This window comes from Drosophila santomea, chromosome 2R (assembly GCF_016746245.2).
Source record: "Drosophila santomea strain STO CAGO 1482 chromosome 2R, Prin_Dsan_1.1, whole genome shotgun sequence".
NCBI lineage: Eukaryota > Metazoa > Arthropoda > Insecta > Diptera > Drosophilidae > Drosophila > Drosophila santomea.
This window is the reverse complement of record NC_053017.2, coordinates 12,474,578-12,497,994: the sequence shown is the minus strand read 5'-3', so window position 1 is coordinate 12,497,994 and position 23,417 is coordinate 12,474,578. Positions and strand designations below refer to the sequence as shown.

At 45.3% G+C, this 23,417-nt stretch overlaps 3 protein-coding genes across 7 annotated transcripts; 2 read left to right on the top strand and 1 right to left on the bottom strand.

Annotated features, from left to right (window-relative positions):
* Positions 1-98: 98 nt before the first annotated feature.
* LOC120445884 (tudor domain-containing protein 7B) lies at positions 99-7,447 on the top strand. 4 transcript variants are annotated; one of them, XM_039626530.2, is made up of 8 exons: positions 99-346; positions 991-1,221; positions 2,881-5,685; positions 5,750-5,868; positions 6,323-6,596; positions 6,653-6,804; positions 6,865-7,013; positions 7,073-7,447. In XM_039626530.2, exons 2-8 carry the CDS (start codon positions 1,009-1,011, stop codon positions 7,297-7,299), a joined length of 3,939 nt encoding a protein of 1,312 aa, XP_039482464.1. In that variant the 5' UTR covers positions 99-346; positions 991-1,008; the 3' UTR covers positions 7,300-7,447. The 4 variants fall into 4 exon arrangements, with proteins under 4 accessions (XP_039482464.1, XP_039482467.1, XP_039482466.1 ...); XM_039626531.1 differs by lacking the exons at positions 99-346; positions 991-1,221 and adding an exon at positions 1,725-1,910; XM_039626533.2 differs by lacking the exons at positions 6,323-6,596; positions 6,653-6,804; positions 6,865-7,013; positions 7,073-7,447 and adding an exon at positions 6,048-6,220.
* LOC120445888 (mediator of RNA polymerase II transcription subunit 8) lies at positions 7,314-8,296 on the bottom strand. Its single transcript, XM_039626538.2, has one exon. It carries the CDS (start codon positions 8,195-8,197, stop codon positions 7,439-7,441), a length of 759 nt encoding a protein of 252 aa, XP_039482472.1. The 5' UTR covers positions 8,198-8,296; the 3' UTR covers positions 7,314-7,438.
* A 399-nt stretch (positions 8,297-8,695) lies between these two features.
* Positions 8,696-12,170, top strand: LOC120445885 (basic salivary proline-rich protein 2). Of its 2 annotated transcripts, XM_039626534.2 has the most exons (7): positions 8,704-8,843; positions 9,321-9,588; positions 9,780-10,474; positions 10,562-10,653; positions 10,716-11,082; positions 11,151-11,606; positions 11,671-12,170. In XM_039626534.2, exons 2-7 carry the CDS (start codon positions 9,513-9,515, stop codon positions 11,806-11,808), a joined length of 1,824 nt encoding a protein of 607 aa, XP_039482468.1. In that variant the 5' UTR covers positions 8,704-8,843; positions 9,321-9,512; the 3' UTR covers positions 11,809-12,170. The 2 variants fall into 2 exon arrangements, with proteins under 2 accessions (XP_039482470.1, XP_039482468.1); XM_039626536.2 differs by lacking the exon at positions 9,321-9,588 and having other exon boundaries at positions 8,696-8,843.
* The last annotated feature ends 11,247 nt before the right edge of the window (positions 12,171-23,417 follow it).

Here is a 23,417-nt window from a genome sequence, read left to right as displayed (position 1 = left end):
AGAATGCTTTTAGCTTCTGGTATTTATATGTGACTTGCGGTATTTTCTGACATCCGCCACACGGTCTCACTAGAAGGCGCCGAAAATTTAGAAACGTCAAACGGAAAAGGAACTTTGCTTTTATTTTAATTGTGTTTTGTTTTTGATACGTTCGAGTTCAGTTGAAGTCTGATAGTTGCTAATAAAACATATTACGTTAGTTACGAAGACAGTGAAATATAATTATCGCGTTCGGTATTGTCGGAATTTTCCTATTCGAAGGAAAAACTCAAAAAAGTCTCTTTTATGCAGCTTGCAGTGCATATCTAGCTGAGACTTGGCTTTTATTTAATTTTTTAATAGATTGGTAAGACAAGACAACGTTTACTATAATATACAGTTCACAATATCGCACAACGGCAGATAAAAAAGTCGAAAATATTACTACTTAAAGTTCAAAATCTTAAATAAACGCGAGAATCAAAAATTCGACACGTTGCAAAATTTGTGTTTCATTTCTGCTTCTGCGCCGCCGCTTTTGTCTATCTCTTTCGTGCACTGTTTCTCTTCATTCTTTGTCTCTTCCTATTACTCCTTATCTCTTCTAGCCTTGTGTTTGCAAATTTCATTTGGCATACTGAAAGAAATAGTTGAACACTTTTAGTTGTTTGGTTAAATGCTTCAAAGTAAAAGCCGTGATTTTATGTTTGTTAAATAAATTAAACCCTCGCTAAAAGGGTTTTCTTTCTGAGCGAAATTAAGGCACATATGTAAATGTGATTTTGGAGTGTATTCGATTTGAGTGCATAACTCATATTATTTCCCTTTTATTTACTTTGTTTGAAACACCTTATCACTATTTACACTTGTTTTTTTGGCTCACTGTTTTTTCTTTCTGTGCATGCTTAATTGTTGCTGATTTGGGGGTGGCGGTAGGCGCACGCATTCCATACCACTTGAATCACGCTCAATGGGTTAACCTCTCTCCGCCTCTCCCTCTCTTTTTGGCAGACTCGTTGATCGATCGCAATGGAACAGCAAGAGGAGGTCCTGATGCACGTGGCCAAGGTGGTCAGGGCACTGATCACGTCCGCAAAGCCGCCGGTCGATCTGCGGTCCATCGTTAAGGATTACATGGACGTCGAAGGTGAGCCGATGCCCTTTCGCCGGATGGGCTACTCGAGTCCCCAAGAACTGCTCCAAGATACGGAGGAGTTCAACTTTAACTGCTACGGCAATCAGGTAAATGCCATGGTTCATCCATCCACCCATCTATCCGTTACATGTATGTATGTATTTTAATCGTTGCCAGAATTCTTTGCGATTTATTGCATATCGCAAATGTCAGGGTGAGAGCGGCTCTCTCCCACCCACTTTAACCGCTTTCTTTCGCCCACTTCGCCTGAGCTTGCTCTCTGCGCGTTTCTCTCACGTGCGCAGCTTTCGAGTTGCTCTCGGTTGGTGTCAGCACAGCTGTTAGCTAAAAATAGCTAGATATTTTATGCAATTTAAAGAACATGCAAAAAGTTAAGCTTTCGATTTTTTTAATGTTTCTAATTATAAGCGCTCTCAGGTCCACTCCACTATGTTACCTAGTTTCCTTTAAAAACTGTCTAGTATGTTATGCAAAGATTAGCTGTGGCTTTGACCATTAAAACCGCTAGATTGGTCGTCATTTTAGACAGGTGACCATCTCCGCTGACTACCAAGCTTTTTGCGAGCGGCGGCCACCGCTTTCAGTTCGATTCTCTGGCTGAACGCGTGCGGTGAGCCGCTGCTGCTGCGCTGCTACCTTACCGCTTCACTCTGTGTCTGTGTGACCGCTCGACGGACCGTTCCCGCCCGCTCTCTCCGACGAAAAGGGGCCGCACGCCGCCGAAGGGGCAACGTGTCAACGGCGTCTTCTACTTTTCATCTCCGCCGTGAAAAGTGTAAACAATGGATCTTACTTAGTCTAGTTTCGTTTTCGCTTTGGCACTTGCACATATTAAATGCGTGCTGATTAAGCGCTTTGCTTTAATAAGTGCAGCGGTAGTCAAAAACAAAAGTGTATAACGCGAAAATCGAAAAGGCCAGCAATTTAAGATTGCCTGTGTGCTTGTGTGTTTGTGTGCGATTGCATGTTTGCATGGTGAAAGTGAACGAACGTTCGCATTTCGTATGTTTTTATTTTTATTTGTATTTTTTCTCTATAAATGCCAGTCCATCTGGGCGTATTGCACTTGAACTGTGTGCATTATTATTCTTGTTTAGCCGTCTGTTTCCACACCTGTGGGCGAAAGTGGGCGTTCGGCGTGTGGGCGGGCTCTTCCGGCCAACGCTTTTGCATTGTTTGCCAAATCAATAATCGGGCGACCCAGAGATGCGGCACGAAGCCAACGAATGATATTCACTTAATTGCAATTATGTATTCTGTATCTAGCATTCCGAGCTCTGCTCGCTCTGCACCATTATCACGTTTGGGGATTTGAAAACCCACTGCCCATATCCAGATCGCATTGCTGCTACTACTTGGCGCTGTGACCCTATAAAGATGATTGCAGCAGCGTAACAGCTCGACTCAATGTGAATCATAAACAAAAATTCAACTTGAATCCACTCAAATTTCCAAACACTTAAGTAAACTCACTGGGCTGGGCTGTAAAATAGCTGACTCTCCAGTTTAATGGGGCATATTGGATTTCCAAACTCAAGAGTTGTTCGAGCGGAGCAACTTTCCCCTTTTTAGAAGTGGTAAACAATATACACAGTATAGGGTTTCCTGGCTAAGCGACAATATCTAGAACTTGTGCATTAGAAAGATGTTATACCTATAAACTATAAACTTCGCTTAACTTCTCTTCACTTAATACATATTAAATTGTTTCAAAACTAATTACAATTACATCTTTCCCGTAACAGGTCTTCATCACAGCGAAGTATAACGCCAAAACAGAACACATTGCGCGTATGGTACGCCAGCAGAAGTCCAGCAAGTCCAAATCAATATCGAAGCCCACGCCAGCTGCCCAGCGAGCACTAAGTCAGAAGACCAACTACGGCTCTAACTTCAATAACAATCATCACCAAAATAAGCAGCAGAATTATCAGCAGCCGCAGGAACGGTATTGTCAGAAACAGCCGCAGTACTGGCAGCCCAATTACTTCCAGCAGCAGCAGCAGGCACAGCAGCTACAGCAGCAGTACTATCAACAAACCCAGCAGCAGACCCAGCAGCAGTACCAACAACAACGGGCACGTAAGGATACCAATTGGAACCGGCAGAAGGAAGAGGAGCAGCGTCGGAAAAAGGAACTTGAGCTGCAGGAGCAGGCTAAACGGAATAAAGAAATAAAGGAAGCAGCTGAGCGCGTTAAGCAGGCGAAAGCCAAGCAAGAACGAGATCTAAAGGATATCATAGAACAAGAACTGAAGGCTAAGATCAAACAGATTGAAGAAGAGTTTTCAGAACAGCTGCAGACTATTAAGAAGAATCAGGAACAGGAGCTCAATAGGCTGAGAAAAGAGCTTAAGGAACAAGATCAAGCTCAAAGAACGAAGGAAGTCGAAGAACAGACGCGCGTAGAGAAAGATAACCGCGATCAGGAGGCTCAGGAGGTTACCATGCGAGCTGCAAAGTTGGATCAGGAAAAGATCCTTGTAACAATTGCCAACAACAAGGCACCAGCCATGAATGGACACGGTGCAAACCACGTTAAGGCTAACGGACAAGCCAAATACAATGACGGCAAACCTCCGCTGCGCGCAATACTAGGCAACAGTGCTTCGCAGCGCCAGCAAGATACGAGCAGCGTATTCCATACCCCTGAATCCACATTCAAACGGCCGCTTCATCCGCGAGTAATGCACCCTGGTCAGCAACGCTCCACGGGCGTCTCTGTGAATCACCGACTGAAAGTAACGCCGCAATCGGATGCAATCGCGCCAGCGGGAGCGCCCATTACTCCGCCAGCTTCGCCAGAAAATGCTCAAACAACAGCCGCTGCTAAAGCGCCGTACAAGGAAGATATCCTTCGAGTGCAAGGAGGTCAGGTTCAAACAGGCAAAGTCGTTAACAAGCCAAAAGCGAAGGTGCCACTTAAATTCGATCCCTCCTTCGACCCCGTATCCACGCTCAACCACTATTGCGAGGCAAATGACTTTGAGAAACCTGCGTACAACATATTCAACAAGCCGCCACACCTTCACTGTTCCGTGCGGATCGCTGGCGATGTGTACAGTAGCTATCCGCAAGAGTTCACTGATAGGGAGACTGCGTGCCAGCGCACAGCACAAATCGCCATCCAGCGTATCCAGCATGCCGAGTCCCACCTAAAGCGCTCTGCCTGCACTTTTAACGATGCGGAGTTTATCGACGGATTGTACAAGGAGCTGTTGAAATACCCACATGGCATATTGGGTCACAAGCTGGAGGATTGGTACGGCAGCACCTTCCGGCAACACCTGCCCAGTCACTGGTACGATTTGATCATCGAGTCGAATAAAATTCGCGTTGAGCACGGCATTGATCCAAGGATCATATTGTTTGCCAACGATCCTGGGTCATCGGAGCCGGTCCGCATCAGCACGAACACCCTGCCACAGCTGATACTGCCATGGCAGTCAAGCGAAGGAGGATCGCACGACTGGAACATGTTCATCAGCTACTGCGACTCCACCAAGCGAGTGTGGGCTCGAATGATCGATCAGATCGCAAACTTTGAGGAACTGACGAAGCATATGGGACGACAAATGGAGTCTCCGCTTTTCCGACAAAAAGTATGTAAGCCTCATGTTCAGGAAGTCTATCTGGTGGAGATTCCCGATGGCTGGAATCGTGTGCGTGTGATTTCCGTCGATGAGGAGAACTGTTCGTGTCGTTGTCACTTTGTGGACTTTGGCGATGTGGCAACGTTTCACTTTGAAGATTTGTTCCAGTGTCCACCACAATTCTTGGTCCTCCCGGCCCAGGCCGTGTGCCTCAGCATGTACGCCTTGGATAAGTTTGAGGATCATCCGCACGCTCAGCAGGTGTTAACGAAGGAGCTGGATGGCCAGACGGTTGTCGCCCATGTGCTCACCACCGAGAAGAAGTTCTTGGAACTGGGTGGAGCCGCTCAGGGAGTGGTGGAGAACGGTAATCGGCGGGCGTGCTTGGTGGCCACGCTGTATGATACCTCCACGGCTGAGGACATTCATTTAAACGATTTGGTTGCGAGCAGGATAACCAAGTGCACACCGGCACCATCGCTAAGTGACGAAAAGAAGATCGGCAAGACCACTCCTATTCTTGTGTCTCACATCAACGATGATGGTGATCTAATGGTGCTGCTCCGCAATGATGACTTTAAGTTTGTGGAGCGCAGTATTGCGCAAACTGTGGCTGATTTGGGCGCGCAGGACCGTGTTACTTATTCCGACCTGCTCCACGACCGCCATATTTTTGTGTGCGACGAGTCTGTCGATGGCGTGAAGCAGTGGTTCCGCGGTCGGTTGGTCACCAGACCACTCAATCCGGAGGAAGAGACTTTCGATGTCTACTACGTGGACGATGGACGGCAGCGTAAGACGCACATCTCTAATATCTACCGCCTGGAGGCCAACAACAGAGCTCTGGCTACATTCCCGCCACAGGCCATTCCTGTTCGCCTGCACGACGTTCCAGCGATCGCGGGTCAGATGCTGGGTCGCCTGCGAGGTCTGATACCATCGCGCACCGAAGCTCTGGTAAGTGTTCTATATGAAGGGATCTGTTAAAATCATGTCTAACTCGTAACATCTTCTCCCGCAGCTAAAGGTTGTGGCCAAGGATGGTGCAAAGCCTTTGGTAAACGTATTCATCCGTGAGGACCCGGAGTCCATGTACATGTGCGTGAATATAGGCCTTCGCCTGGAATTTGAGATGGCTAGGTAAGTGGTTTCATTACAGCTTTTGTGCAATGTCTATTCATTCTATATCATTATGGTCAATGTCATCTAATCACATCGTCATCAAGCTCCTTAATCAACGACATCTGAATTGTGACTGGTGCCCTATAAGTTAATATTAACAATATAATTGATCCTTTGGTTAATGCTGTCTCTATTAGTGCTTCAATAAACTGGAACTGACTTGATAAGTTATCGCTAACACAAATTCGATCTACGTTAACGAAAAACCCCCGAAAAAACCTTATGTAAGCTAACCCTAAGTCATGCACATCTTTGTATATAATATGGAAAATATACTCATAAGCTGCCACATTACTGTTCTACCCAATAAGCCCGAAAGCAATCAGATTTTTTAAACCATGAAACCAACAATTGACCCTCCTCCCCCAATCTGGCATGTTCCCGCCCCACCCTCAATTCCCCACCCGCACAGCTCCATTCATCCGGAGAAGTATGATCATACGCTTCAGAGCTCCAATGTCCAGCTGCCCAGACGCGGTAGCTTCAGCTCCGTGCTCTCCAGTCAGAGCAGCAGCAGCGACCTTGTCGCTACCACACCCCCGGTGACGCCACAAAAGACACCATCCGCCAGATCGGGAGCCAGCACCTTCTCGTCGCTCATGCTCAAGGATTATGAGGCTATTCCGGCTGTGGGTGCCTACTTCGAGGTGCGCGTTGCCCTCTCCATCAATCCTGGTCACTTTGCGGTTAGTCTATTTATAGCAAATTAATGACTCGATTATAATATGCGATTGTCCCGCAGGTTCAACCCTATAAATGCTATAACCAGCTGCAGACTTTGATGAAGGATTTACAAGAGCATTGCCAAGAACCTGCAGCCAAGGGAGTCCAGCCCTCACAACTGGCCATTGGAGAGGCCTACGCTGCTCCTGACTCCGAAGGCGTGTACCATCGGTAAGAAGTAGTTGAGGTTTTGCACAGAAACGGAGTCATATAATCCTGATTATCTTGCAGCGTAAGTATTCACAAGATTTACGATGAGATTATACACGTGCGTTTCGTCGACGTGGGCGACGATGGAGTAATTGCCTGTGATCAACTGAAAACCCTAAATCCAGAGTTACGAAAGCTGCCCAAGATGGCACTGCCAGCACAACTATATGGCAAGTAGAAAAAAACTTCAGCATTTCGTCTTTATAAACTTAAAACCATTTCTTTTCAGGCATACAACTGACTGATGTAGTTTGGAGCAAGGAAAACTGCGTTCGTTTCCGCCAACTGTCGCTGGGTCAGAAGTTTATTGGAATTGTGCGGCGCATGACCAAGCAAAAGGATGGCGCACGGGCGCTGTGCCTGGAGCTGGTGGATACCTCCACGCCGAAAGATATTAAGCTGCACGAGATTCTCATCAACGAGAAGCACGCACAGCCAGAAACAAAGGAAGTCTGAGTCGGAGGAGACGATCCATTTGAATTTGTTCATGTTTATGTTTGCTTAATCATAGTATTAGAATTAGGGATATATAACTTATTACGACGACACATTCCGCCACATGGAACCGATAATAGCCAATAAACTGCGGGTTTTTCTATCGAGAGAACGGATGTACTTGATTGGCGGACTTGATGTTCGTTTTCACAGCCGATGGCGCCTTTCCGAGCTGCTGCTGTACGTTGCCGGGACTCATAGCGGGGCCACCCATTGGCGAAGGTGCTCGAATTGAAGGCGGAACCATCATACCAGGTCCGGGTCCATAGTTGGTCAGCTTCAGTCCTTTCCCCATTCCAACGGCGGCCACCAGAAGCTGCGTGTCGGCCATGCTACTCGTCTGCTGGATGCCGGTGCGCGAGGAGCTCTCGATTTCCCACTCCTCGCGCGCTTTGCTGACCATATCTAGGACGTGGGAAACGACCTTGTTGTATTGGGTAACCTGTTTCATGGCGGCGTCGTTTGTTAGGTTGGCCGCCTTCTGTTCGTTTTGCAGCATTTTTTGTTCCGTAATTGGATCCGGCCGGGTCCTCAGATAGTCTGGAACAATGTCGTGTGAAAAGACCGGCACCCGGCCCTCTGTTATGTTGATAAGGGTGTCATCCCGGTCCATGGAGACCAGCAGTGGCAGGACTGTTCGGTTCCTGAGTGGCGGACACTGCTCCTTTGCTAGAATTTTAGTCAATCCCGTCAAGTGACTTGAGATAATGGCAAAGTTGTCCAGGAAAGTCGGCCAGTTGATGGTCTCGTACTCTAGCTCCAGTTTTTGGATCATCGAGAGGACTGCCAGCTTCAGGTCGTTCAGGCGTTGAAGGACCGTTTCCAGCGTCAGCTCAAAAAGCTTTTCGTCGCGCTGCATTTCGGCTACTCCTAATTTAACTATTATTATAAACTTCAGTCGAATTTACACAAAGTGAGAAGTGTGACCGTGTATCATTCAGATTTTTACTTTTCTGGATTACACAGAGCTCTACCGCACAATCGATAACGTAGCGTGTGCAATAGCAGCGAGCTTACGTCTACACTACGAACAATTCATAGTAGAATTTAGAGCTGGAAAAATGCCATTAAAATTTACTTAATTTAATATATATAGCCAAAAAAGCAAAATTCAAATTCAAATTCATGGTATTTGGTAGTTCGTCGATGTTGCTTTTGATGTTGTTCGATCAATGTAAACCTTGGATTTGAGGTAGCCCGACAGGAAAGAATAGCATGGGGCTAGATCTGGTGACCGCGCTGGCCAGCTGAAATCGACGGGCTTGAAATACTAAAATACTAAATCAAGAAATAAAAGCTGAGTCGATAAAATGTTTATCCAACAATGGTCTGCACAGGCCTTAGACTAACGAAACCAAGCAATCGATTGTGCACCGACATATCGATATTACCAACATGGCCGTCGAGAAAAATTGAAGTGAACGCAACGCCGTGTTTTTCATTTGCCAATAAAACATTAACACCTCACGAAATCTCGTAAAGCGTGCCCGCAAACGTCGCCAAATGTAAGCAAATTAGTTTAGTGCCTGTTTTACATCGTTCACATAATCGCCAGAGCTGAAATTCGGAATTTAGTTGCTGCCGTCGGGAGTATCGCCTACTTTTGCCTCACACTCTCTGTCTCGCTCTCGCTCTGCATTCCTCTCGTGCTGACAAGGCAAATATATTGGTGCTGGTGTGAGTGAGTGTATGTGTGAAAAATGGAAGAAATGGAAAATGCACATGTGAAAAGATATACGCGCAAGCCGATTAAAAATCGGCTCTCTCGCACGATTTTGATTGGGACCACAGGTCCCCGACCCCCGCGTCGCGATATGGGTTAAATGACAGCCGGAACGCGTCCGCGATTCTCTGCGTTTTCAGCTCTCTCCGCTCTATTCCCCTTCTCTATAACTCCGCTCCTGATATTGTTGTTGCTTTGAGTTGGCCATTTCTAATGCTCTCTTTACATGTTTCTATATTCAATTGTAATATATTTGCAGCTTGTTGTGTATGTTTTTGAAATGGTAAAGTGTGTTGTCGCGTTCGCCAAACCGAATCCGAAACAGTAAACCAAACCCTAACCGATTGGGGGTAATAAACACTGAAACCCGAGTACATACATACATATATCTGTCGCGCGATATATATACATACACATAGTTGCCAGAGCGAGAGATATCCGAAATCCCGCGATGGCGTCGCGCAGGCGCGCCGAACTGAATCCCAAACTGCACATGGACAGGCAGCCGACAGCTGCCCGCATAACAGGTACCTGAACTGAAACTTCTACCAACTACCAGCAGCAACTGCATAGAAGTGGGAAAACCCAAATGTCTCGCCGGGATTAGCGATGTCTAAGGGCCCATAAACCCATCAGCCGGTCTTAAGGGCTTCCCGGAACTAAGCACCACCCACCACCCTGCCAACCGAAGCTGACCTTTTAACTCTCAACCTTCCAGATCCCTCATTACCCGCTGGAAAGCGACGCGAGATCGACAACGTGATGAAGAAGGCGCGCGCCAACACCACCAACGATTACTGGGACAAGAAGCTGATCGAGGCCGAGGAGAAGGATCCGAACCGATGGCGTCACACCGGATACAAGAAGATGTACATCCAGGGGGAGAGCAGCTCCGGCGAGAGCGAACGCGACGGTCGCGAAGGTCGTGAGGGTGGAGCACCGCCCTACGGTCGTTATCCGCCCACAGGTGGACCACCGCCCGGTCCACCGCCTCCGTCGCAGCGTTACGGACGCTCTCGTTCACCGCATTCGCGCAGTCGGTCGCGTTTGCGCAAATCGCCACCGCTTTCACCACCTCCGCGTCGCCGCTCACCGCCCATGGCAATGCACAGTGGGATGGATCGCCGTGGTGGACCCCGGTCGCCGCCAATGCCACGATCGCCCAACAATAGCCACGATGCCCTAATGCGTCGACCCGGAAACGGCCACGGCGGCAGGCCGCGATCTCCGCCGGAACCCAGTGGTGGCTCGTCGTCATCGTCGTTGCGACGCAAGCCAAACGCGTCGCGTTCTCCGCTCGGACGTCGCCGGTCACCACCGCTTCCTCCGCCCTCGTCGTCGGTCATGGAGAAGCGAGGTCCAGTCGCCCACATCCTGCCGCGTTCCAAGCGACCGCCATCGCCACCGCCGAGGGTGAGTTTCCAACCAGATGGATATTCTCTCAATAAGAGCCATACAACATATGTTGACTAATTACTTAATTACCTAACGCATTTGCAGCACTCGATGCGTTCGCGGTCAAACAGCTCCATGAGCACCAGCTCCGATGATTCCTGCTCCCTATGCTCACCCAGTCATCGTCACAGATCTCGGTGAGTAACAGGATGTGTGAATTGTTTCTTTGTTCCTATAAACCTTTTTGTTTTCCTTACAGATCCCGCGGTCCGCGCTCTCCGCCACCAAAGCCACGTGGCCATTATCGTACGGGGGCGCCTCCGCCCCCACCGTCGGAGTCACATGGCCGCATCCATGGTCGCCCCACCACTCCACCACCCGTGCGCGGAGGTGGAGGCAGTTCGGTTTCCGCCATGGAGAAATACCGCCAGGCGAAGATGCGTCACATCGGTCATGAGCGTGTCGCCTCGTCAGACGCCCACATGAAGATCGCGCGGTCCTCGCGCCACTCGCCTCCGCCGGAAGATCCGCGTCTTAAGCACCGTCCGCCAGAGCCACCAGAGCCGGCGTCAGCGCCAGCTGGAGCACCGACAGCACAGGCGAAAAAGAAGAAGAAGGAAAAGGAGGTAAGCATTGACCGGGGCTAAAATATACCTTTGAAACCAAATTTAACAATCCATTTATTCGTCATTAGATAAGGCCACGCATCAAAATTGAAGGTGAGAAACGCAAAAAACATCCGAGCGGGACGTCCAGTGGCACCGGAGCTAACGCGGCAAACTCCTCCTCGGACTCGGACGATTCGAACGGCTCCGACAGCGACGAGGTCGGCACGTTGCCCACATTCTCGGCTACCACGCGGCTGACGCTCTCGGAGCGATTCGGCAAAATGGCGCAGTGGAGCATCGATCGCAGCAACATGGAGAATATGCGCATCACCAAAGACTCCGCCGGTGGGGCCCTCAAAGTGATGATTGAAGAGGGCCTCGAGTCGCCGCCGCGTCGCTATTCGTATTCGCCGGCACCGGCCGGGCACTTTCCGGAGGAGTTGGCCACCACAGCACCGTCGGGTATGCTGTCGTGGGACGATGTGCGCGTCCGTTACGAGTACTACAAGAGTCGTGGTTATCTAAGAGACTTGGACCTGAAGGTAGGGTACTTTTTAATCAAAAATCTAGTACAACAAGTAATATATATTTATCGGTATCTTTCAGGACTATATCAAGTGGGAGGAGTGGTGGTATAAATATCAGGAATGGTTGAAACAGGAACGCTACTATGAGTACTGGGATCGCAGTCAGCAATTGCGCAGACGACGCAAAAAGCTGCCGGTAACTCAGCGCTTAAATTGAGTGCCCCCATCATCTGCATCATCTCATTAACTCTTCTATTTCCCAACTTCCAATTTAGTTCATTTATTTGACCTACTATATCCTTTCCTTCTCGTTGTATCTTAATCATTTCCCCATCCCACAATCCCCGTTTGTACATTTAAAATGTATGAACCTGCACTTGTCAACTTTTATATTTTGATAATCAATATAATTAAAAGCCAAGCACCCGGAGATGGTTGGCTATTGGCCAACCCGACATTCTGCTGTTGGTGTAGGGCTTTCATTAACACTGAACTTTGTAAGTTTTTTTCGAGTGCATGTTGTTCAACACAACACACCCATATACTTGTAAACGCATTAAATAACAGTCGGTACATAAATATTGTCTTTTACTGGGCATGGTCGTTTGGTTTCTCTACTTCCTCGACATTACTTAATACATTTGACGCGATTTTACAGATGTAACTTACGCTCGTAAGTGAAAAGCTATTCAACGCCATCTTTGGACATATTCCCGAAGCTGACTAGAGCTTTTCAAGGTCAAATACAATTTTGAATAAATAAGCTGCCAGAAGATGTCTGACGACATTGCGAAAAATGTCGGAAATGAGGAAAAAGTGGGCGCCACGGCCACCCAACTGGATGTCAATACCGTGATGTGCACGCAGCGTTTATTTGACGGCATATAAATTGAAAAATTCACATAAAAATGTGTAATTATTTGGCATATTTTCAATTTGCACAAAGGCGATAAGGCAAACAGGCGGCTGGAGGTGACACGCACATGGTGTGGGCATCGGGTAAATCCCTGGATATCCGTCCATGCTCCTGGGCGTGATTTCCGTGCACAAATTAGCACTTTTTCACTTGCTTTTTCCGAGGGTGGCTGATAATCAGATTATGGGGATGCTAATGCGTCGATATCGAGCTTCTGCCAAGCTAATTGCGGTTGAGCGGGGCATCATTTGCGGACGGGGGAGGGTGTGGGGGCGGAGGCTCCACGGATTAGCCATTGAAGCGGTCTATAATCCATCTTGAACCCTAAGGGCGGCTCCCATTCACCCCATCACCTCGGCCCACAAAATTGGCGCCCGATTCCCGATCCCCGTGACCGGGCTCCTCCGTGTCCCGGCACAATTAAGCTCTAAATAACAACAGCGTTAAGATGGCTTTAAGGCCCGATTTGGCCCCCGGCCATCTGCAAACCCTTCAGTGGAACTCGAGGAAAAGTCACGTCTAATTACACACATCTTGAAGCAGCTTTTTGACCTGGTTGACTTGGCGCTGGCCTGACTTGGCTGTTGGTCGGACGGTTTCACCAAATTGGTTTTAAAAGCCACAGGGGGTGAGGGCGTTGAGAGCGCGTGAGAACGTGAGCAATTACTACGGCGTAGTGGGGTGTGCTCGAGAAGTGGGACGACTGGGGCCATAATCCCTTTATAATCCACACAATGCTATTATATGCTCAAAATGACAAATAAGTGTCACGAATAAATACAACAAATTCTTCTGCCGGATGGAGTCCGACAGTCGCCCGCTGGCAAACGAGTAGTGTTTAAATATTTCTTCAAAATTATACATACATATATTCATGCATTCCTTGCAAAGATTCCTTTGGCTATAATTAGGCATTTAGGCCAGTTTCCTTCAAATTAAAGCATTGCACCAATTATCAAATCTCCAATTTAACACCAACAAGTTTTATGATTCGAACTTTAATATACATATACCGCTTAACAAAGATGCATTTTAATTGGTTATTTGTATTAATTTAAGTAAACAAATTAACTTGTCCTAGGCCTCTTTTTTCCAACCAACCTGACGAATGGGAGGGGAGGGGCCACAAGTGTTACTTTTCCGAATGTTCAGCAGCAGTGCAGCCAATTACACACAAAGGAAGAGTAATCGAGCAAAGGAATGGGGTCCTGTGTGAATTAACAATTCCTTTCAATTAAGTGCGCAACCGACAAAAAAGAGAAGTTGTGCCCCCAAAAAAAAGGGAGGAATGGCGGGCTGCAAACTGACGAGTTGAAAAGGTAAGGGGAGTGTGTTCCAGCGATATTTTCCTTTCAATAAAAATCAGTAAACGAGGGATTTTGGAGCGGGATATCCTGGAATCGGGGGGGGTAAATGAATACGTTGCATATGTGAAGGCGAGCAATGTACATATGGATGTACATATGTGTACATAAATAAACGCCGACAGATAACAGACAGAAAACAAAGGGGCGGGCGGCGAAAAGTCAGTTTCAAGGGGGCGTGGCATGGTCTAAAAATCAGCAGCAACTGTAACAAGTTTCGTATTTCTTTTTACACTTTCTTCGTTACAGTCAATCAGTTTTGCATGAGCGATTTCTTTACTCGTTTGCGCCAACTCTACAATTTGCTCACACATGTACCCGCGCACCCACACACGCTCACTTTTGGGGAACTCCCCGAATTCTTTTTTTTTTAGCAAGGAAGTTAAAACGAGTTCCCTGCACTCGATGATTTAGCAATGAACTCGCTTGTTTGTTGCAAACTCTGTGCTTATTTGTTTGTTGCTGCACGGAAAGAAAGTCCAAGTATTAAATGCCAAAAAGGGTTTTATTTGAAAAGAACAATAATAATTTGCTGTATCATAAAAAAGTATTCTTCAAAATTGTGGAATAAACGAAATATTTTCGACACAAATGTTTTTGATTGGGTGAATTCATTCATTAACAGGTATGCATCAGGGCAAAACTCAATTGCCATCCAAAATGCCAGCTTAATAATAACACCCGCATCCATTGCCAATTTGGGGAGCTTCATCCGGGCAATCTAAACTTCATTGTCTGCTTGTAAGCCCTTTCTGTAATTAAACCGAACTTGATTCGAACGGAGACCCAGTCAAAACTCACAAACATTCGAACTGTGTGGCAAGGTACACTTTGCTACACAACGTTTATTCAAGTTGGCTAAGTTTTTATTGTATCCCAAAAACGGAGCTTGTCTTTGATTTTCACTGAAGTTCAAATGCGAACGACGTGATATTTGCTTAATTTTTCCCCCTCCTACCAACTACATTTGTTTTTACCCCAAGGGAACTTTGGGGGATTTGGGTTTGCACGAATAATTATTTGCCCATTTGAGGGTTGAAGTTTTGCCACGACTCAGGTAATTTGCACAGACACAGGGCGATTACCACTAGACCAAAACAATTAGAATCGGAATCAATCGAGGCAAGACGGAAACAACACCACCACACCCACTGCAATCGGATATCAGGAAAGTGATTCCACTTGCCCATAAAATATTCAGATACCTGAGGTCCAAAATCAAGCATCACGTTCGTTTTGTTCGCCAGTTGCTTGAACGTTTCAAACGCAGGATAGTTTAACTGGTTTCTATAGGATCTTTACTTGATATATGGATGAGGAAAGTCAACTAGATTTTGGAACTCAAAATGCCAAAGTATTGAAAAGAAGAATAAAAATATTAACGTATATTATGTTATCATTTTTTTAATAATCATATCTTATTTCAGAGTCATATTTCTTGTAAAATATAACACTATAGCATATCTATTTCTTTACAGGCTGCCTTGTTTAAATCTCTCACTTGTTTTAACGTTCCATACTTGTTCTTCGCTTATTTTATTATTGTACAAAATTTTCAGAGTCATTTTCTTCCACACATAAAACAGAATCAAATCTTATACAGATATAAAACAGAGCTCATCTGCCACACACGAAATGTTTGGGAAATATATATAATTTCATTATGTTTCCTGAAATCGCCTGCAGCACAAACTGTCAACACGAATGGCATGCCGCCCCCTCAGTTTTCCGCCTCCCCCCCACTCACATCACATTCTGGATTGCCCCGCCCACTTCTCTTAGCCCGGGGGCGTTGGCAATAACGGTTTACTTTCTTAATCTCCGTACATAATTTTTGCGACTTCATGTTACGCAATGTATGGCGCATTCTTTCCGCTTCTGCGGAATAACATACGCTTATCTTCAGCTGCCATTTGAGGTAACTTGGCTTATCTGAAAGCTTTGGCAATTTATTTAATTGGTAAATATGCCTACTTTCGTTTAATACACTCTAGTTTAGTCTGTATTAATTAGGATGAACTACTTTCAGTGCATGCAGCTATCTATACAAATGTAGGTTATAAAATCATAATAATAATTTATATACCATCCTAGATGTTGAAAAGCAAATATTAAATATAAATATCAAATATATTAAATTTCATTACAAGGTTCACTTCTATGATTTAAGCTAAGCATTGCTTATTATTTTCCCTGCTTGATTTTAACCTGAGCTTGGTGGCCTTGGGCCTTTACCGCCCACTTTGCTGCGTATATGGCTGACTGTCTAAAGATATTTCATTTTCCGACTATCTGCAGATGCTTTTTCTTGAAGGGTGCTGACATCTTCTGTAGGGAGTACCAGCAAAAAGGTTTTTCTTCTCTCAAGGAAAACGCACTTGGCCGAGAGGTAAACGCCGAGGAACAGCTTTAAGAAACCCTTGGCAGCGCTTTCAATTACCAACTTAGCGCTGATTACTTATTCGTCAGCGTCATGACGGAAAATCCAGGAGATGGGCTAAGCTGGCCCACTTCGGCACCGCCCAGGCCACAAGCATATTAGTCAAAAGGAGTTGACTCCTCCACACTTTCACTCGACTCCGAGACCGACTTCTACTTGGACTTGGACGTGGACTCCTCTACTCTACTCAACTCGACACGACTCGACTCGGCTTGGCCACTTAATCTCGCCCTTTTGGTATGCACGGACTGTATTCAAATGAATTCTGATTGAATTCATTGAAGCTCATCAGTAAGAAGCGATTTTTTTCTATCTAAGGCATCAGATGAAGCTGGAAGCTGGAAGCAGCAGCAGCGGCAGCGGCTGCGGCAGGAGTCCTGCTGCGACGACTGGGCCTTGGCACATCCTTCAGACATTTATTTTCAGTAATGGAAAAAATGTGTTCTGCAATTTCGCTCATTTTTATACATAAATTTGCCAGGCAAAACCCACGAGTGAGGCGGTACGGTCCGAGCCAAAGAGAAAAAGAAATGCGGGAAATATAATGCTAAAAAGTAAAGTAAATAAAGGATAATGCAGCAAGGATATAAATTACATAAAGCAGCGCGAGATGACTAACTGTGGCAGGCCAGAGCTGCTCCACGACAACGGAACGTGGCCGGCATTAGCTGTTCAAACAAAGCTTCAGACGGTCTTCATCGGGGGCTTGCGATTGTAGAAGGAAAGTCTCAGCACTGAGAGAAAATTTAACATATCATGTGTTTCAAAATATTACCTTTTATTCCAATATAATAATACTATTTAATACTATTTCTTGACTTTAAATTACTTAAGATAATCGGTTTCAATATTAATAAAGCATCCCTTGTTAAACTGAAAGTTTAGGGAATTTTCTCTCTGTGCCAACGGAAGCCAAGGCGGCGCATTAGAAAATGGTGCGCACAGGAAACGGAAGTGGAAGTATTTTTAATGATTGGTAAATTTTTTGACGGCTCCTCTCCAACTGCCCCTCCACTCTTGTCCCCAAAACGCATCGACTTCGGTGCGAAGGACTCTTTGGGGAGGAGCTGGGCAGGATATCGTCGTCGTCTAATATTCCTTTGTGCGGCCGTTATTATTGATGGAAATGCAAATTGGATTTTCAAATTTACTTCCCTGTTTGCTCTGCCAATCGACACACAAAAGTGTCGGAAGAGGAAAAGCGCAGGGTGCAAAAGCGCTAAAAATTCGCTGGGGATTTCTCACTTTTACCCGGGATTTATGGAAAATTATCAAGGACAGCCAAAAAGTAGCATTTATCAATGAGCCTTGGCTTATCCAGATAGAGTTTTATATTCCGGGAAAATTATTTGCAACAGATTTCCCACAGCTGTACATCACTGAATCAATAAGGATTAATTCTGAGTACTGATTCTAAAAACCAGTTTATGATTTCACCAGCTAATCAACCATTCATAGTATAATGAAAATTAAGCAAAAGGAGTAAATCGCTTAAACTTAAGGTACGTAAATTTACACATTTTGGTGCACTCCTTGCTATTGTTTTCACCTAATTCTACGGATCGCCATCAGAGTCTCATTCAACTCTTTTCCAGCCTGTCGCGTCTCGATTCCACTTGCTAGTCGCTTGCATTTTACTTCAAAGTAATTAACGCCGATCCAAAACAGACACCAATTTGCATAGCTGACCCCCGTTCTTAAGCCAGATATCCAACTACCACCCAACACCCAACACCCAACACCCAGTAGCCCCCTTTTCGGATTGAAGAACCTATTACTCAAGACGTTCAAACACACACTGATGGAGTGAAAAGGGGCGGAGGGTGGGGGGAAATTAAAACAAAAACTTGCAGCCTCTGAAAACAAAACCTCTTGAATTTTAATTAAACGTTTTTATGCAAGAATTCCGACTGCCGGCAACTCAGCTCCTTCCTAGACACCAAATCCACCCCACCCGTTTTTTTGATTCATTTTGTTTGGCCATGGTGCTGCATTTGAATTTTTGCCTTTGCCTTTGGATTTGATTTTGGTTTTGTTGTTTTCTCAGTGTATAAGCGATTGCATTTGCGAATATTTTTCTGGCAGCTGCTAAAAACTTAAAGAGGGCGCAGAGGGCCCTGCTGATGAAGAACATGCGATGGAGGCGAATTGAAATTGCAGGGTTAAAACTGCCATTGACTGCACTCTGTAATTCAATTATCGACTCTTGGCAGTAAAAAGTGTTAATTATTAGTTTCCTTTGCTGCTTTCTCTCGGGTCAAAGGAGGGAGACAGACTCACAGGCTGAGAAAGAGAAAGAAAAGGAGACAAATATTCCAGCTAATGAAGACGCTGGATAAAATCAACTGAGGGGGGGGGAAAACAAAACGGACACGGAAGTAAAAAACCAGTCAGCAGCTTAGTTCATAAAATATTCCAGGGGGTCAAGATAAACGTTGATCGACTGGATCTTAGATCCGTATTTAAATGAAATGAAAGCAATGCTTAGTACTAATACTTCGTAGTCCAACTATATTGTTTACAAAAACTAAACGTTTAATTACTAATAAATGTATAAGGTAATCTTAAAGTCTATACAGCTATTTACTGATGCAAGCACATATCCCCTGGAGCTACACCGCTGACCCATTGCCACTTTGGCATTGATGACACTCGCAGACGCCGCGCGGAGTTAACCACTTGATCTGGCCTCCATTGGCGGATCCCCCGAGTGTCTCGGCGCCTTGGATAATTGATATTAGTTTAATCATAATTCTGTCAAGTCAACTTGAGTGGTTCGCTGCTAATTAGGAGGCAGCGCAACTGGGTGGGTGGTTATTTGTACCATGTTCCTTGCTTTCAGTTCACTGTAGGTGTTAAACTAAGCTAAACTCGTTTTAATTCATAAAACTTTAATAATGTTTTTTTTTAGTCAAATTAGTTATAATGTACGAGTATACCTGAAATATGGCCATTGTTGATTGACTTTAAGAAATAATAGCATTTTCCGAGTGTAGCAAGTTTGTTTTCTGTGGTTTACTTGAAAAGCGAACTATTTTGTAAGCATAGTTAATTAAACCATTGCTACAGTAAATAAATAAGTGCTTAAATACATAGGCCACTATCATCCGAATCTTGAAAGTGAATGCATTTTGTGCTTTTTGAGTCTTTGGGTCTCTTGTATGAAGCACTATGAGCCTTGTCTATGTTTTGTGAGATGTGGCCTAAATCACGACGCAAATTCGATTGTGTTCAGTCCGAGTCTCCATGGCCTTTTTCCGTTTGGCTGCACCTGTTTTGGGCCAAGGGACCACTCTTGTTGCCGTTTTTGCCTGCTAGCGCACGCGGATTGATGATTGAGCAGCCAGTTCGGCCGGTTGGATGCCAAATTCCATGGATAAGCTTGGATTGCTACTTCCGCCACGGCAATTGAGCTGAGGGGACGGTGTTTTTTGGGGGTCTGGGGATGCGGAACGGTTCAAATTGAATGCAGTGGATCGCTGGGACGGGGGCAGGGGGTGAGCGGCGAATGGGAGCCAGAAGGGCATCAGATTGCAGCTTCTACCGCGCGCTGCATAATTTATGGCACCCAGTGTGCCCCCGACTACCGAATTCATTTTTTTTTTTTCTGCAGCCCGCTTTAGCTGTTGTTGGAGCTTCGAATTTGTATGTTGCCTTTGACACCAGCTAAAGGGGTTACGTGTCTGCCACTTCAGAGGCACGCTGCCACGCCCCCAGAAACTCGGACCGCCCCACTTCTATCGCACAAATCCTTCGCCGCTCGTGTCTGCGTCTGTTTTCGAACTTTGCAGTTTTTTCGTGCCTGGGAGTTTCACAGTTTTCGGGGGTTTTCCCAAACTCCACGGCATCCCTGGCCATCTCCCATTGCTTTGGCCGTTTTTCAAATGTCTGCGCCATGTGCATGCGAAATTTCCCAATGGCATCCAAGGAGGGGGGTTTGGGGGTTTGGGGGTTTGCCACACCAAACACCCAAAAGAGCACAGAGTCGCAAATTTGGGGCGGCAGACAGCGCGATAACCTGTGCTAATGAAGTGTGATGTTGGCCAAAATGCGATTCTCTTTGCCGCTTCTATGTGTCTATTTCAATCTCCGGATGCGCGATGAATTCTAATTACCGGGTGGACAACTGCTACCTCCAAATAAGATTCAGATATTTTGGTTTATTTAGTTTGTTCAATATTTTCGTTTAAAATCTACTATATGAATGTAATATGGCATTCATATTGAATAATTTAAATACTATGATATGACGGATGTATAAAAGCTATTAGACATTATTTATTATATTTTATTTTATTTGGCCCGAGGTCCCTTCATGTAATACATGAATATGAATTAGTGCGGTGATGCAGTCTTTTGCTTTTCCAAAATGAAATCAAAAATTATTAAATAAAATTTGAAATCATATTTAATGTAAGGTAGTAAAACCAAAAATAGCATTTGCATTTATATATATTAAACGCTGTTTAATGACCTCTGCTTAAAGGAAATGGTAATGGTTTAGATATTTTTATAGATACATATTTTCTACCTGTAGTAACATATAATAGTATACTTTTCTTTACACTATTCGTGGGCGCAGTGTCTTCCTATTGGTTCACCTTCCTTTTTTTTACATTTTGAGTGCTTTCAAAGTGCAAATTTATCAATCATACGACACGTATGCCCGCTTAGTGCTTGTATATGTGTGCGCATAATAAGCTGATTTCAATGGCTGCCAGTCTTTATGCATTAATTTATCCCATATTCAGCTTACCGCTCATGCTACCCGTTGTGTGAAATATAATTTGTAAGTTTTTTCCCCATTTTTTATACATATATATATAAAATAAAATTCACATCACGCTGATGCGTTGGTGCTGCTTTTGTGGCTGCCGCAGTGTGTAACATTTAAAATATGCACAGTAACTAAAAGTATTTTTCACACAAATTGAGTTTGAGCCCCGGCCCCGGCTCCGGTCCCAGTGCCACGCCCACCAGAAAAGTCGCCTGCGCCGTCGCTGCCGCTTTGGAATTGCCAATTTTGCTGCCAGTCAACGGACGCAGCAGCGTCCTCGATGTCGCTGCTGCTGTTTGCTGCTACTGCCACTGGCGACATGGAAAATTTGCTGCCATCGCCAGGCGTCACTCAGTCAGGCTGTAAAACAGGCATCAAGGCAACAAAAACAGCAGCATCACAAAGAGGCAGCCATCCATACACCGAGGTGGTGGCATAATTTAATAGAGTTGGTAATATCAATAAATTTTAAAAGCCTTTTAATGCGCATCGATAAAAATAAAGCAGACGCATCTTCAGCGGCATAATTATCCAGAAATGAGCGGCTCAAAGCGGCGTTGTCGTTCCGTTCGGTTTTTGGACCCCATAAATTATCCAAAACCATCTGATGGCGGCACTGCAAGTCCAAATTCAATTATGCAAATCGCATGTGAGAAATTCAATTGAAATACGATAATTTCACAGGGACTGTGGAGCAGTGGACTGAGTGGGAGCAGTGGAGTAGGCGGAGTGGGTGGTCTCAGCACTGGGCTTTAAGTTACTGAATGTTTTACAAGTGTATTATGTCGCTGTGAAATCAGCTCAACAGCTGAACACAGCTCGAAAACTTCGAGGCTCTGCCTCCCCATGGAAATTTGCGCACAAAAGCCAAGAAGGCAAGGAAAAATGCTATAATAAGTGGCAGAGTGGAGCGATAAAAAGTGTGGAAAGCTGTCGTTCATATGCAGCCGAAACAATGCAACAATACAACCAGCACCACCACCTCGCACCGCACCACCCAGCGCCACCGTCATCACCACCGCAACCACCAAAGACAATGTGCAGTATCCCTTGGCTTGCTGGTGCAAAAGGGGAGCGGTGGGGTGGGGTGTGTGGCGGTCTGAAATGCAACCGACGAAAATTCATGGCATTAGGGGAATGCCAAACGAGCTGGGCAACATGGCAACGGAATCAACTCGGGGTATTTAGAGAGACTATAGCACAATAATGGGTCGACATAATGATATCCAGCAGATTGAATACAAAATAATCCATTAGGAGCAATACAGAATCAGCAGTTTGAAGAACTCATTTATAAACCCTGCGTTTATATATGTTTGTACATACTTAAATCGGTCTTTTAGATAGATGAATAATAATACAGAAATCAAGTAGAAAGAACCTATTATCTATTTTATTAAGATATTATTTGAAACTTAACATCTAGATCCACCAAATCTCTGCAAATACAAACCGCATTTGGGGCTCAGCAAGCTGCAGCTTTCGGCTAAAAATACAAAATAGTTCTGTTCTAAGCTGGCATTCTCATCCAATATATACCCCTCGCTTTTCACCAGCCAACTAGAACCGATTCCCATTAGACTGCGATATATAGGTATGTACATATTATACTCGTAGCACATACATATATATGTACGTGTGGAACTGTGCTGTCTGCCTTAGTTGTTGACGATTTGGTAACTGCAGCAGTTAGCTGTTCCTTATCCACTGGCTGCTGCACTGGCTCAGTTGCAACTGCGGCTGGCAAGTGCCTTTGGCTTATAAAATATTTAAACGTTTTTGCGGCTTTGGCCGCTACATATTTGCACTTTGGGGCCACGAGCTGCTCTCCGACTATTTGTCCTTTTTTCACCACTTTTTTTTTTTTGGAACTAGAAGTCGAGTTTGGGTTCAAGTTGCGCCCGAATGCATGCTATTAATATTGTGCGACAGCTGGCGAACTGCTTAAATATTTACTCAATACGCAGGACAGGAACTTAAAAAAGCCACGGCTTGTCAGTTAACCCCCGGAACTGTGCGATATGCTAATACGGTTATGGTTACTGGCTGCTGGTTGCTGGTTGCTGTCTGCTGGTTACTGGCTACTGCCACTGCTCCTCATCCTGCTCCTCATCCTGCTCCTCATGCTGCTCCTCATGATGCTCGGGCTGCTCCTGCGCCTTCTATTCTTTGCGGTTGGCCTGGAGAGGAAATTTCATTATGCCAATTACTTGCATCAAAGCTGCTTGGATAATTGACTTTGCTTAGCCTTCACTTCACTCCGCTGGGTTTGCATAAGACGCCTTTTGCACATTAGCTGCCCCTGTGTGTTAGTGTGTTAGTGTGTACT

Excerpts from the sequence above, each read along its gene's own strand:
- LOC120445885 (XM_039626534.2), top strand. The coding sequence starts at position 9,513 with ATGGCGTCGCGCAGGCGCGCCGAACTGAATCCCAAACTGCACATGGAC. Across the intron at positions 10,654-10,715 it reads AGTCATCGTCACAGATCTCG|ATCCCGCGGTCCGCGCTCTC; the intron begins GTGAGTAACAGG and ends TTTTCCTTACAG. Across the intron at positions 11,083-11,150 it reads AGAAGAAGAAGGAAAAGGAG|ATAAGGCCACGCATCAAAAT; the intron begins GTAAGCATTGAC and ends ATTCGTCATTAG.
- LOC120445884 (XM_039626530.2), top strand. The coding sequence starts at position 1,009 with ATGGAACAGCAAGAGGAGGTCCTGATGCACGTGGCCAAGGTGGTCAGG. Across the intron at positions 1,222-2,880 it reads TTAACTGCTACGGCAATCAG|GTCTTCATCACAGCGAAGTA; the intron begins GTAAATGCCATG and ends TTCCCGTAACAG. Across the intron at positions 5,686-5,749 it reads CATCGCGCACCGAAGCTCTG|CTAAAGGTTGTGGCCAAGGA; the intron begins GTAAGTGTTCTA and ends CTTCTCCCGCAG.
- LOC120445888 (XM_039626538.2), bottom strand. The coding sequence starts at position 8,197 with ATGCAGCGCGACGAAAAGCTTTTTGAGCTGACGCTGGAAACGGTCCTT.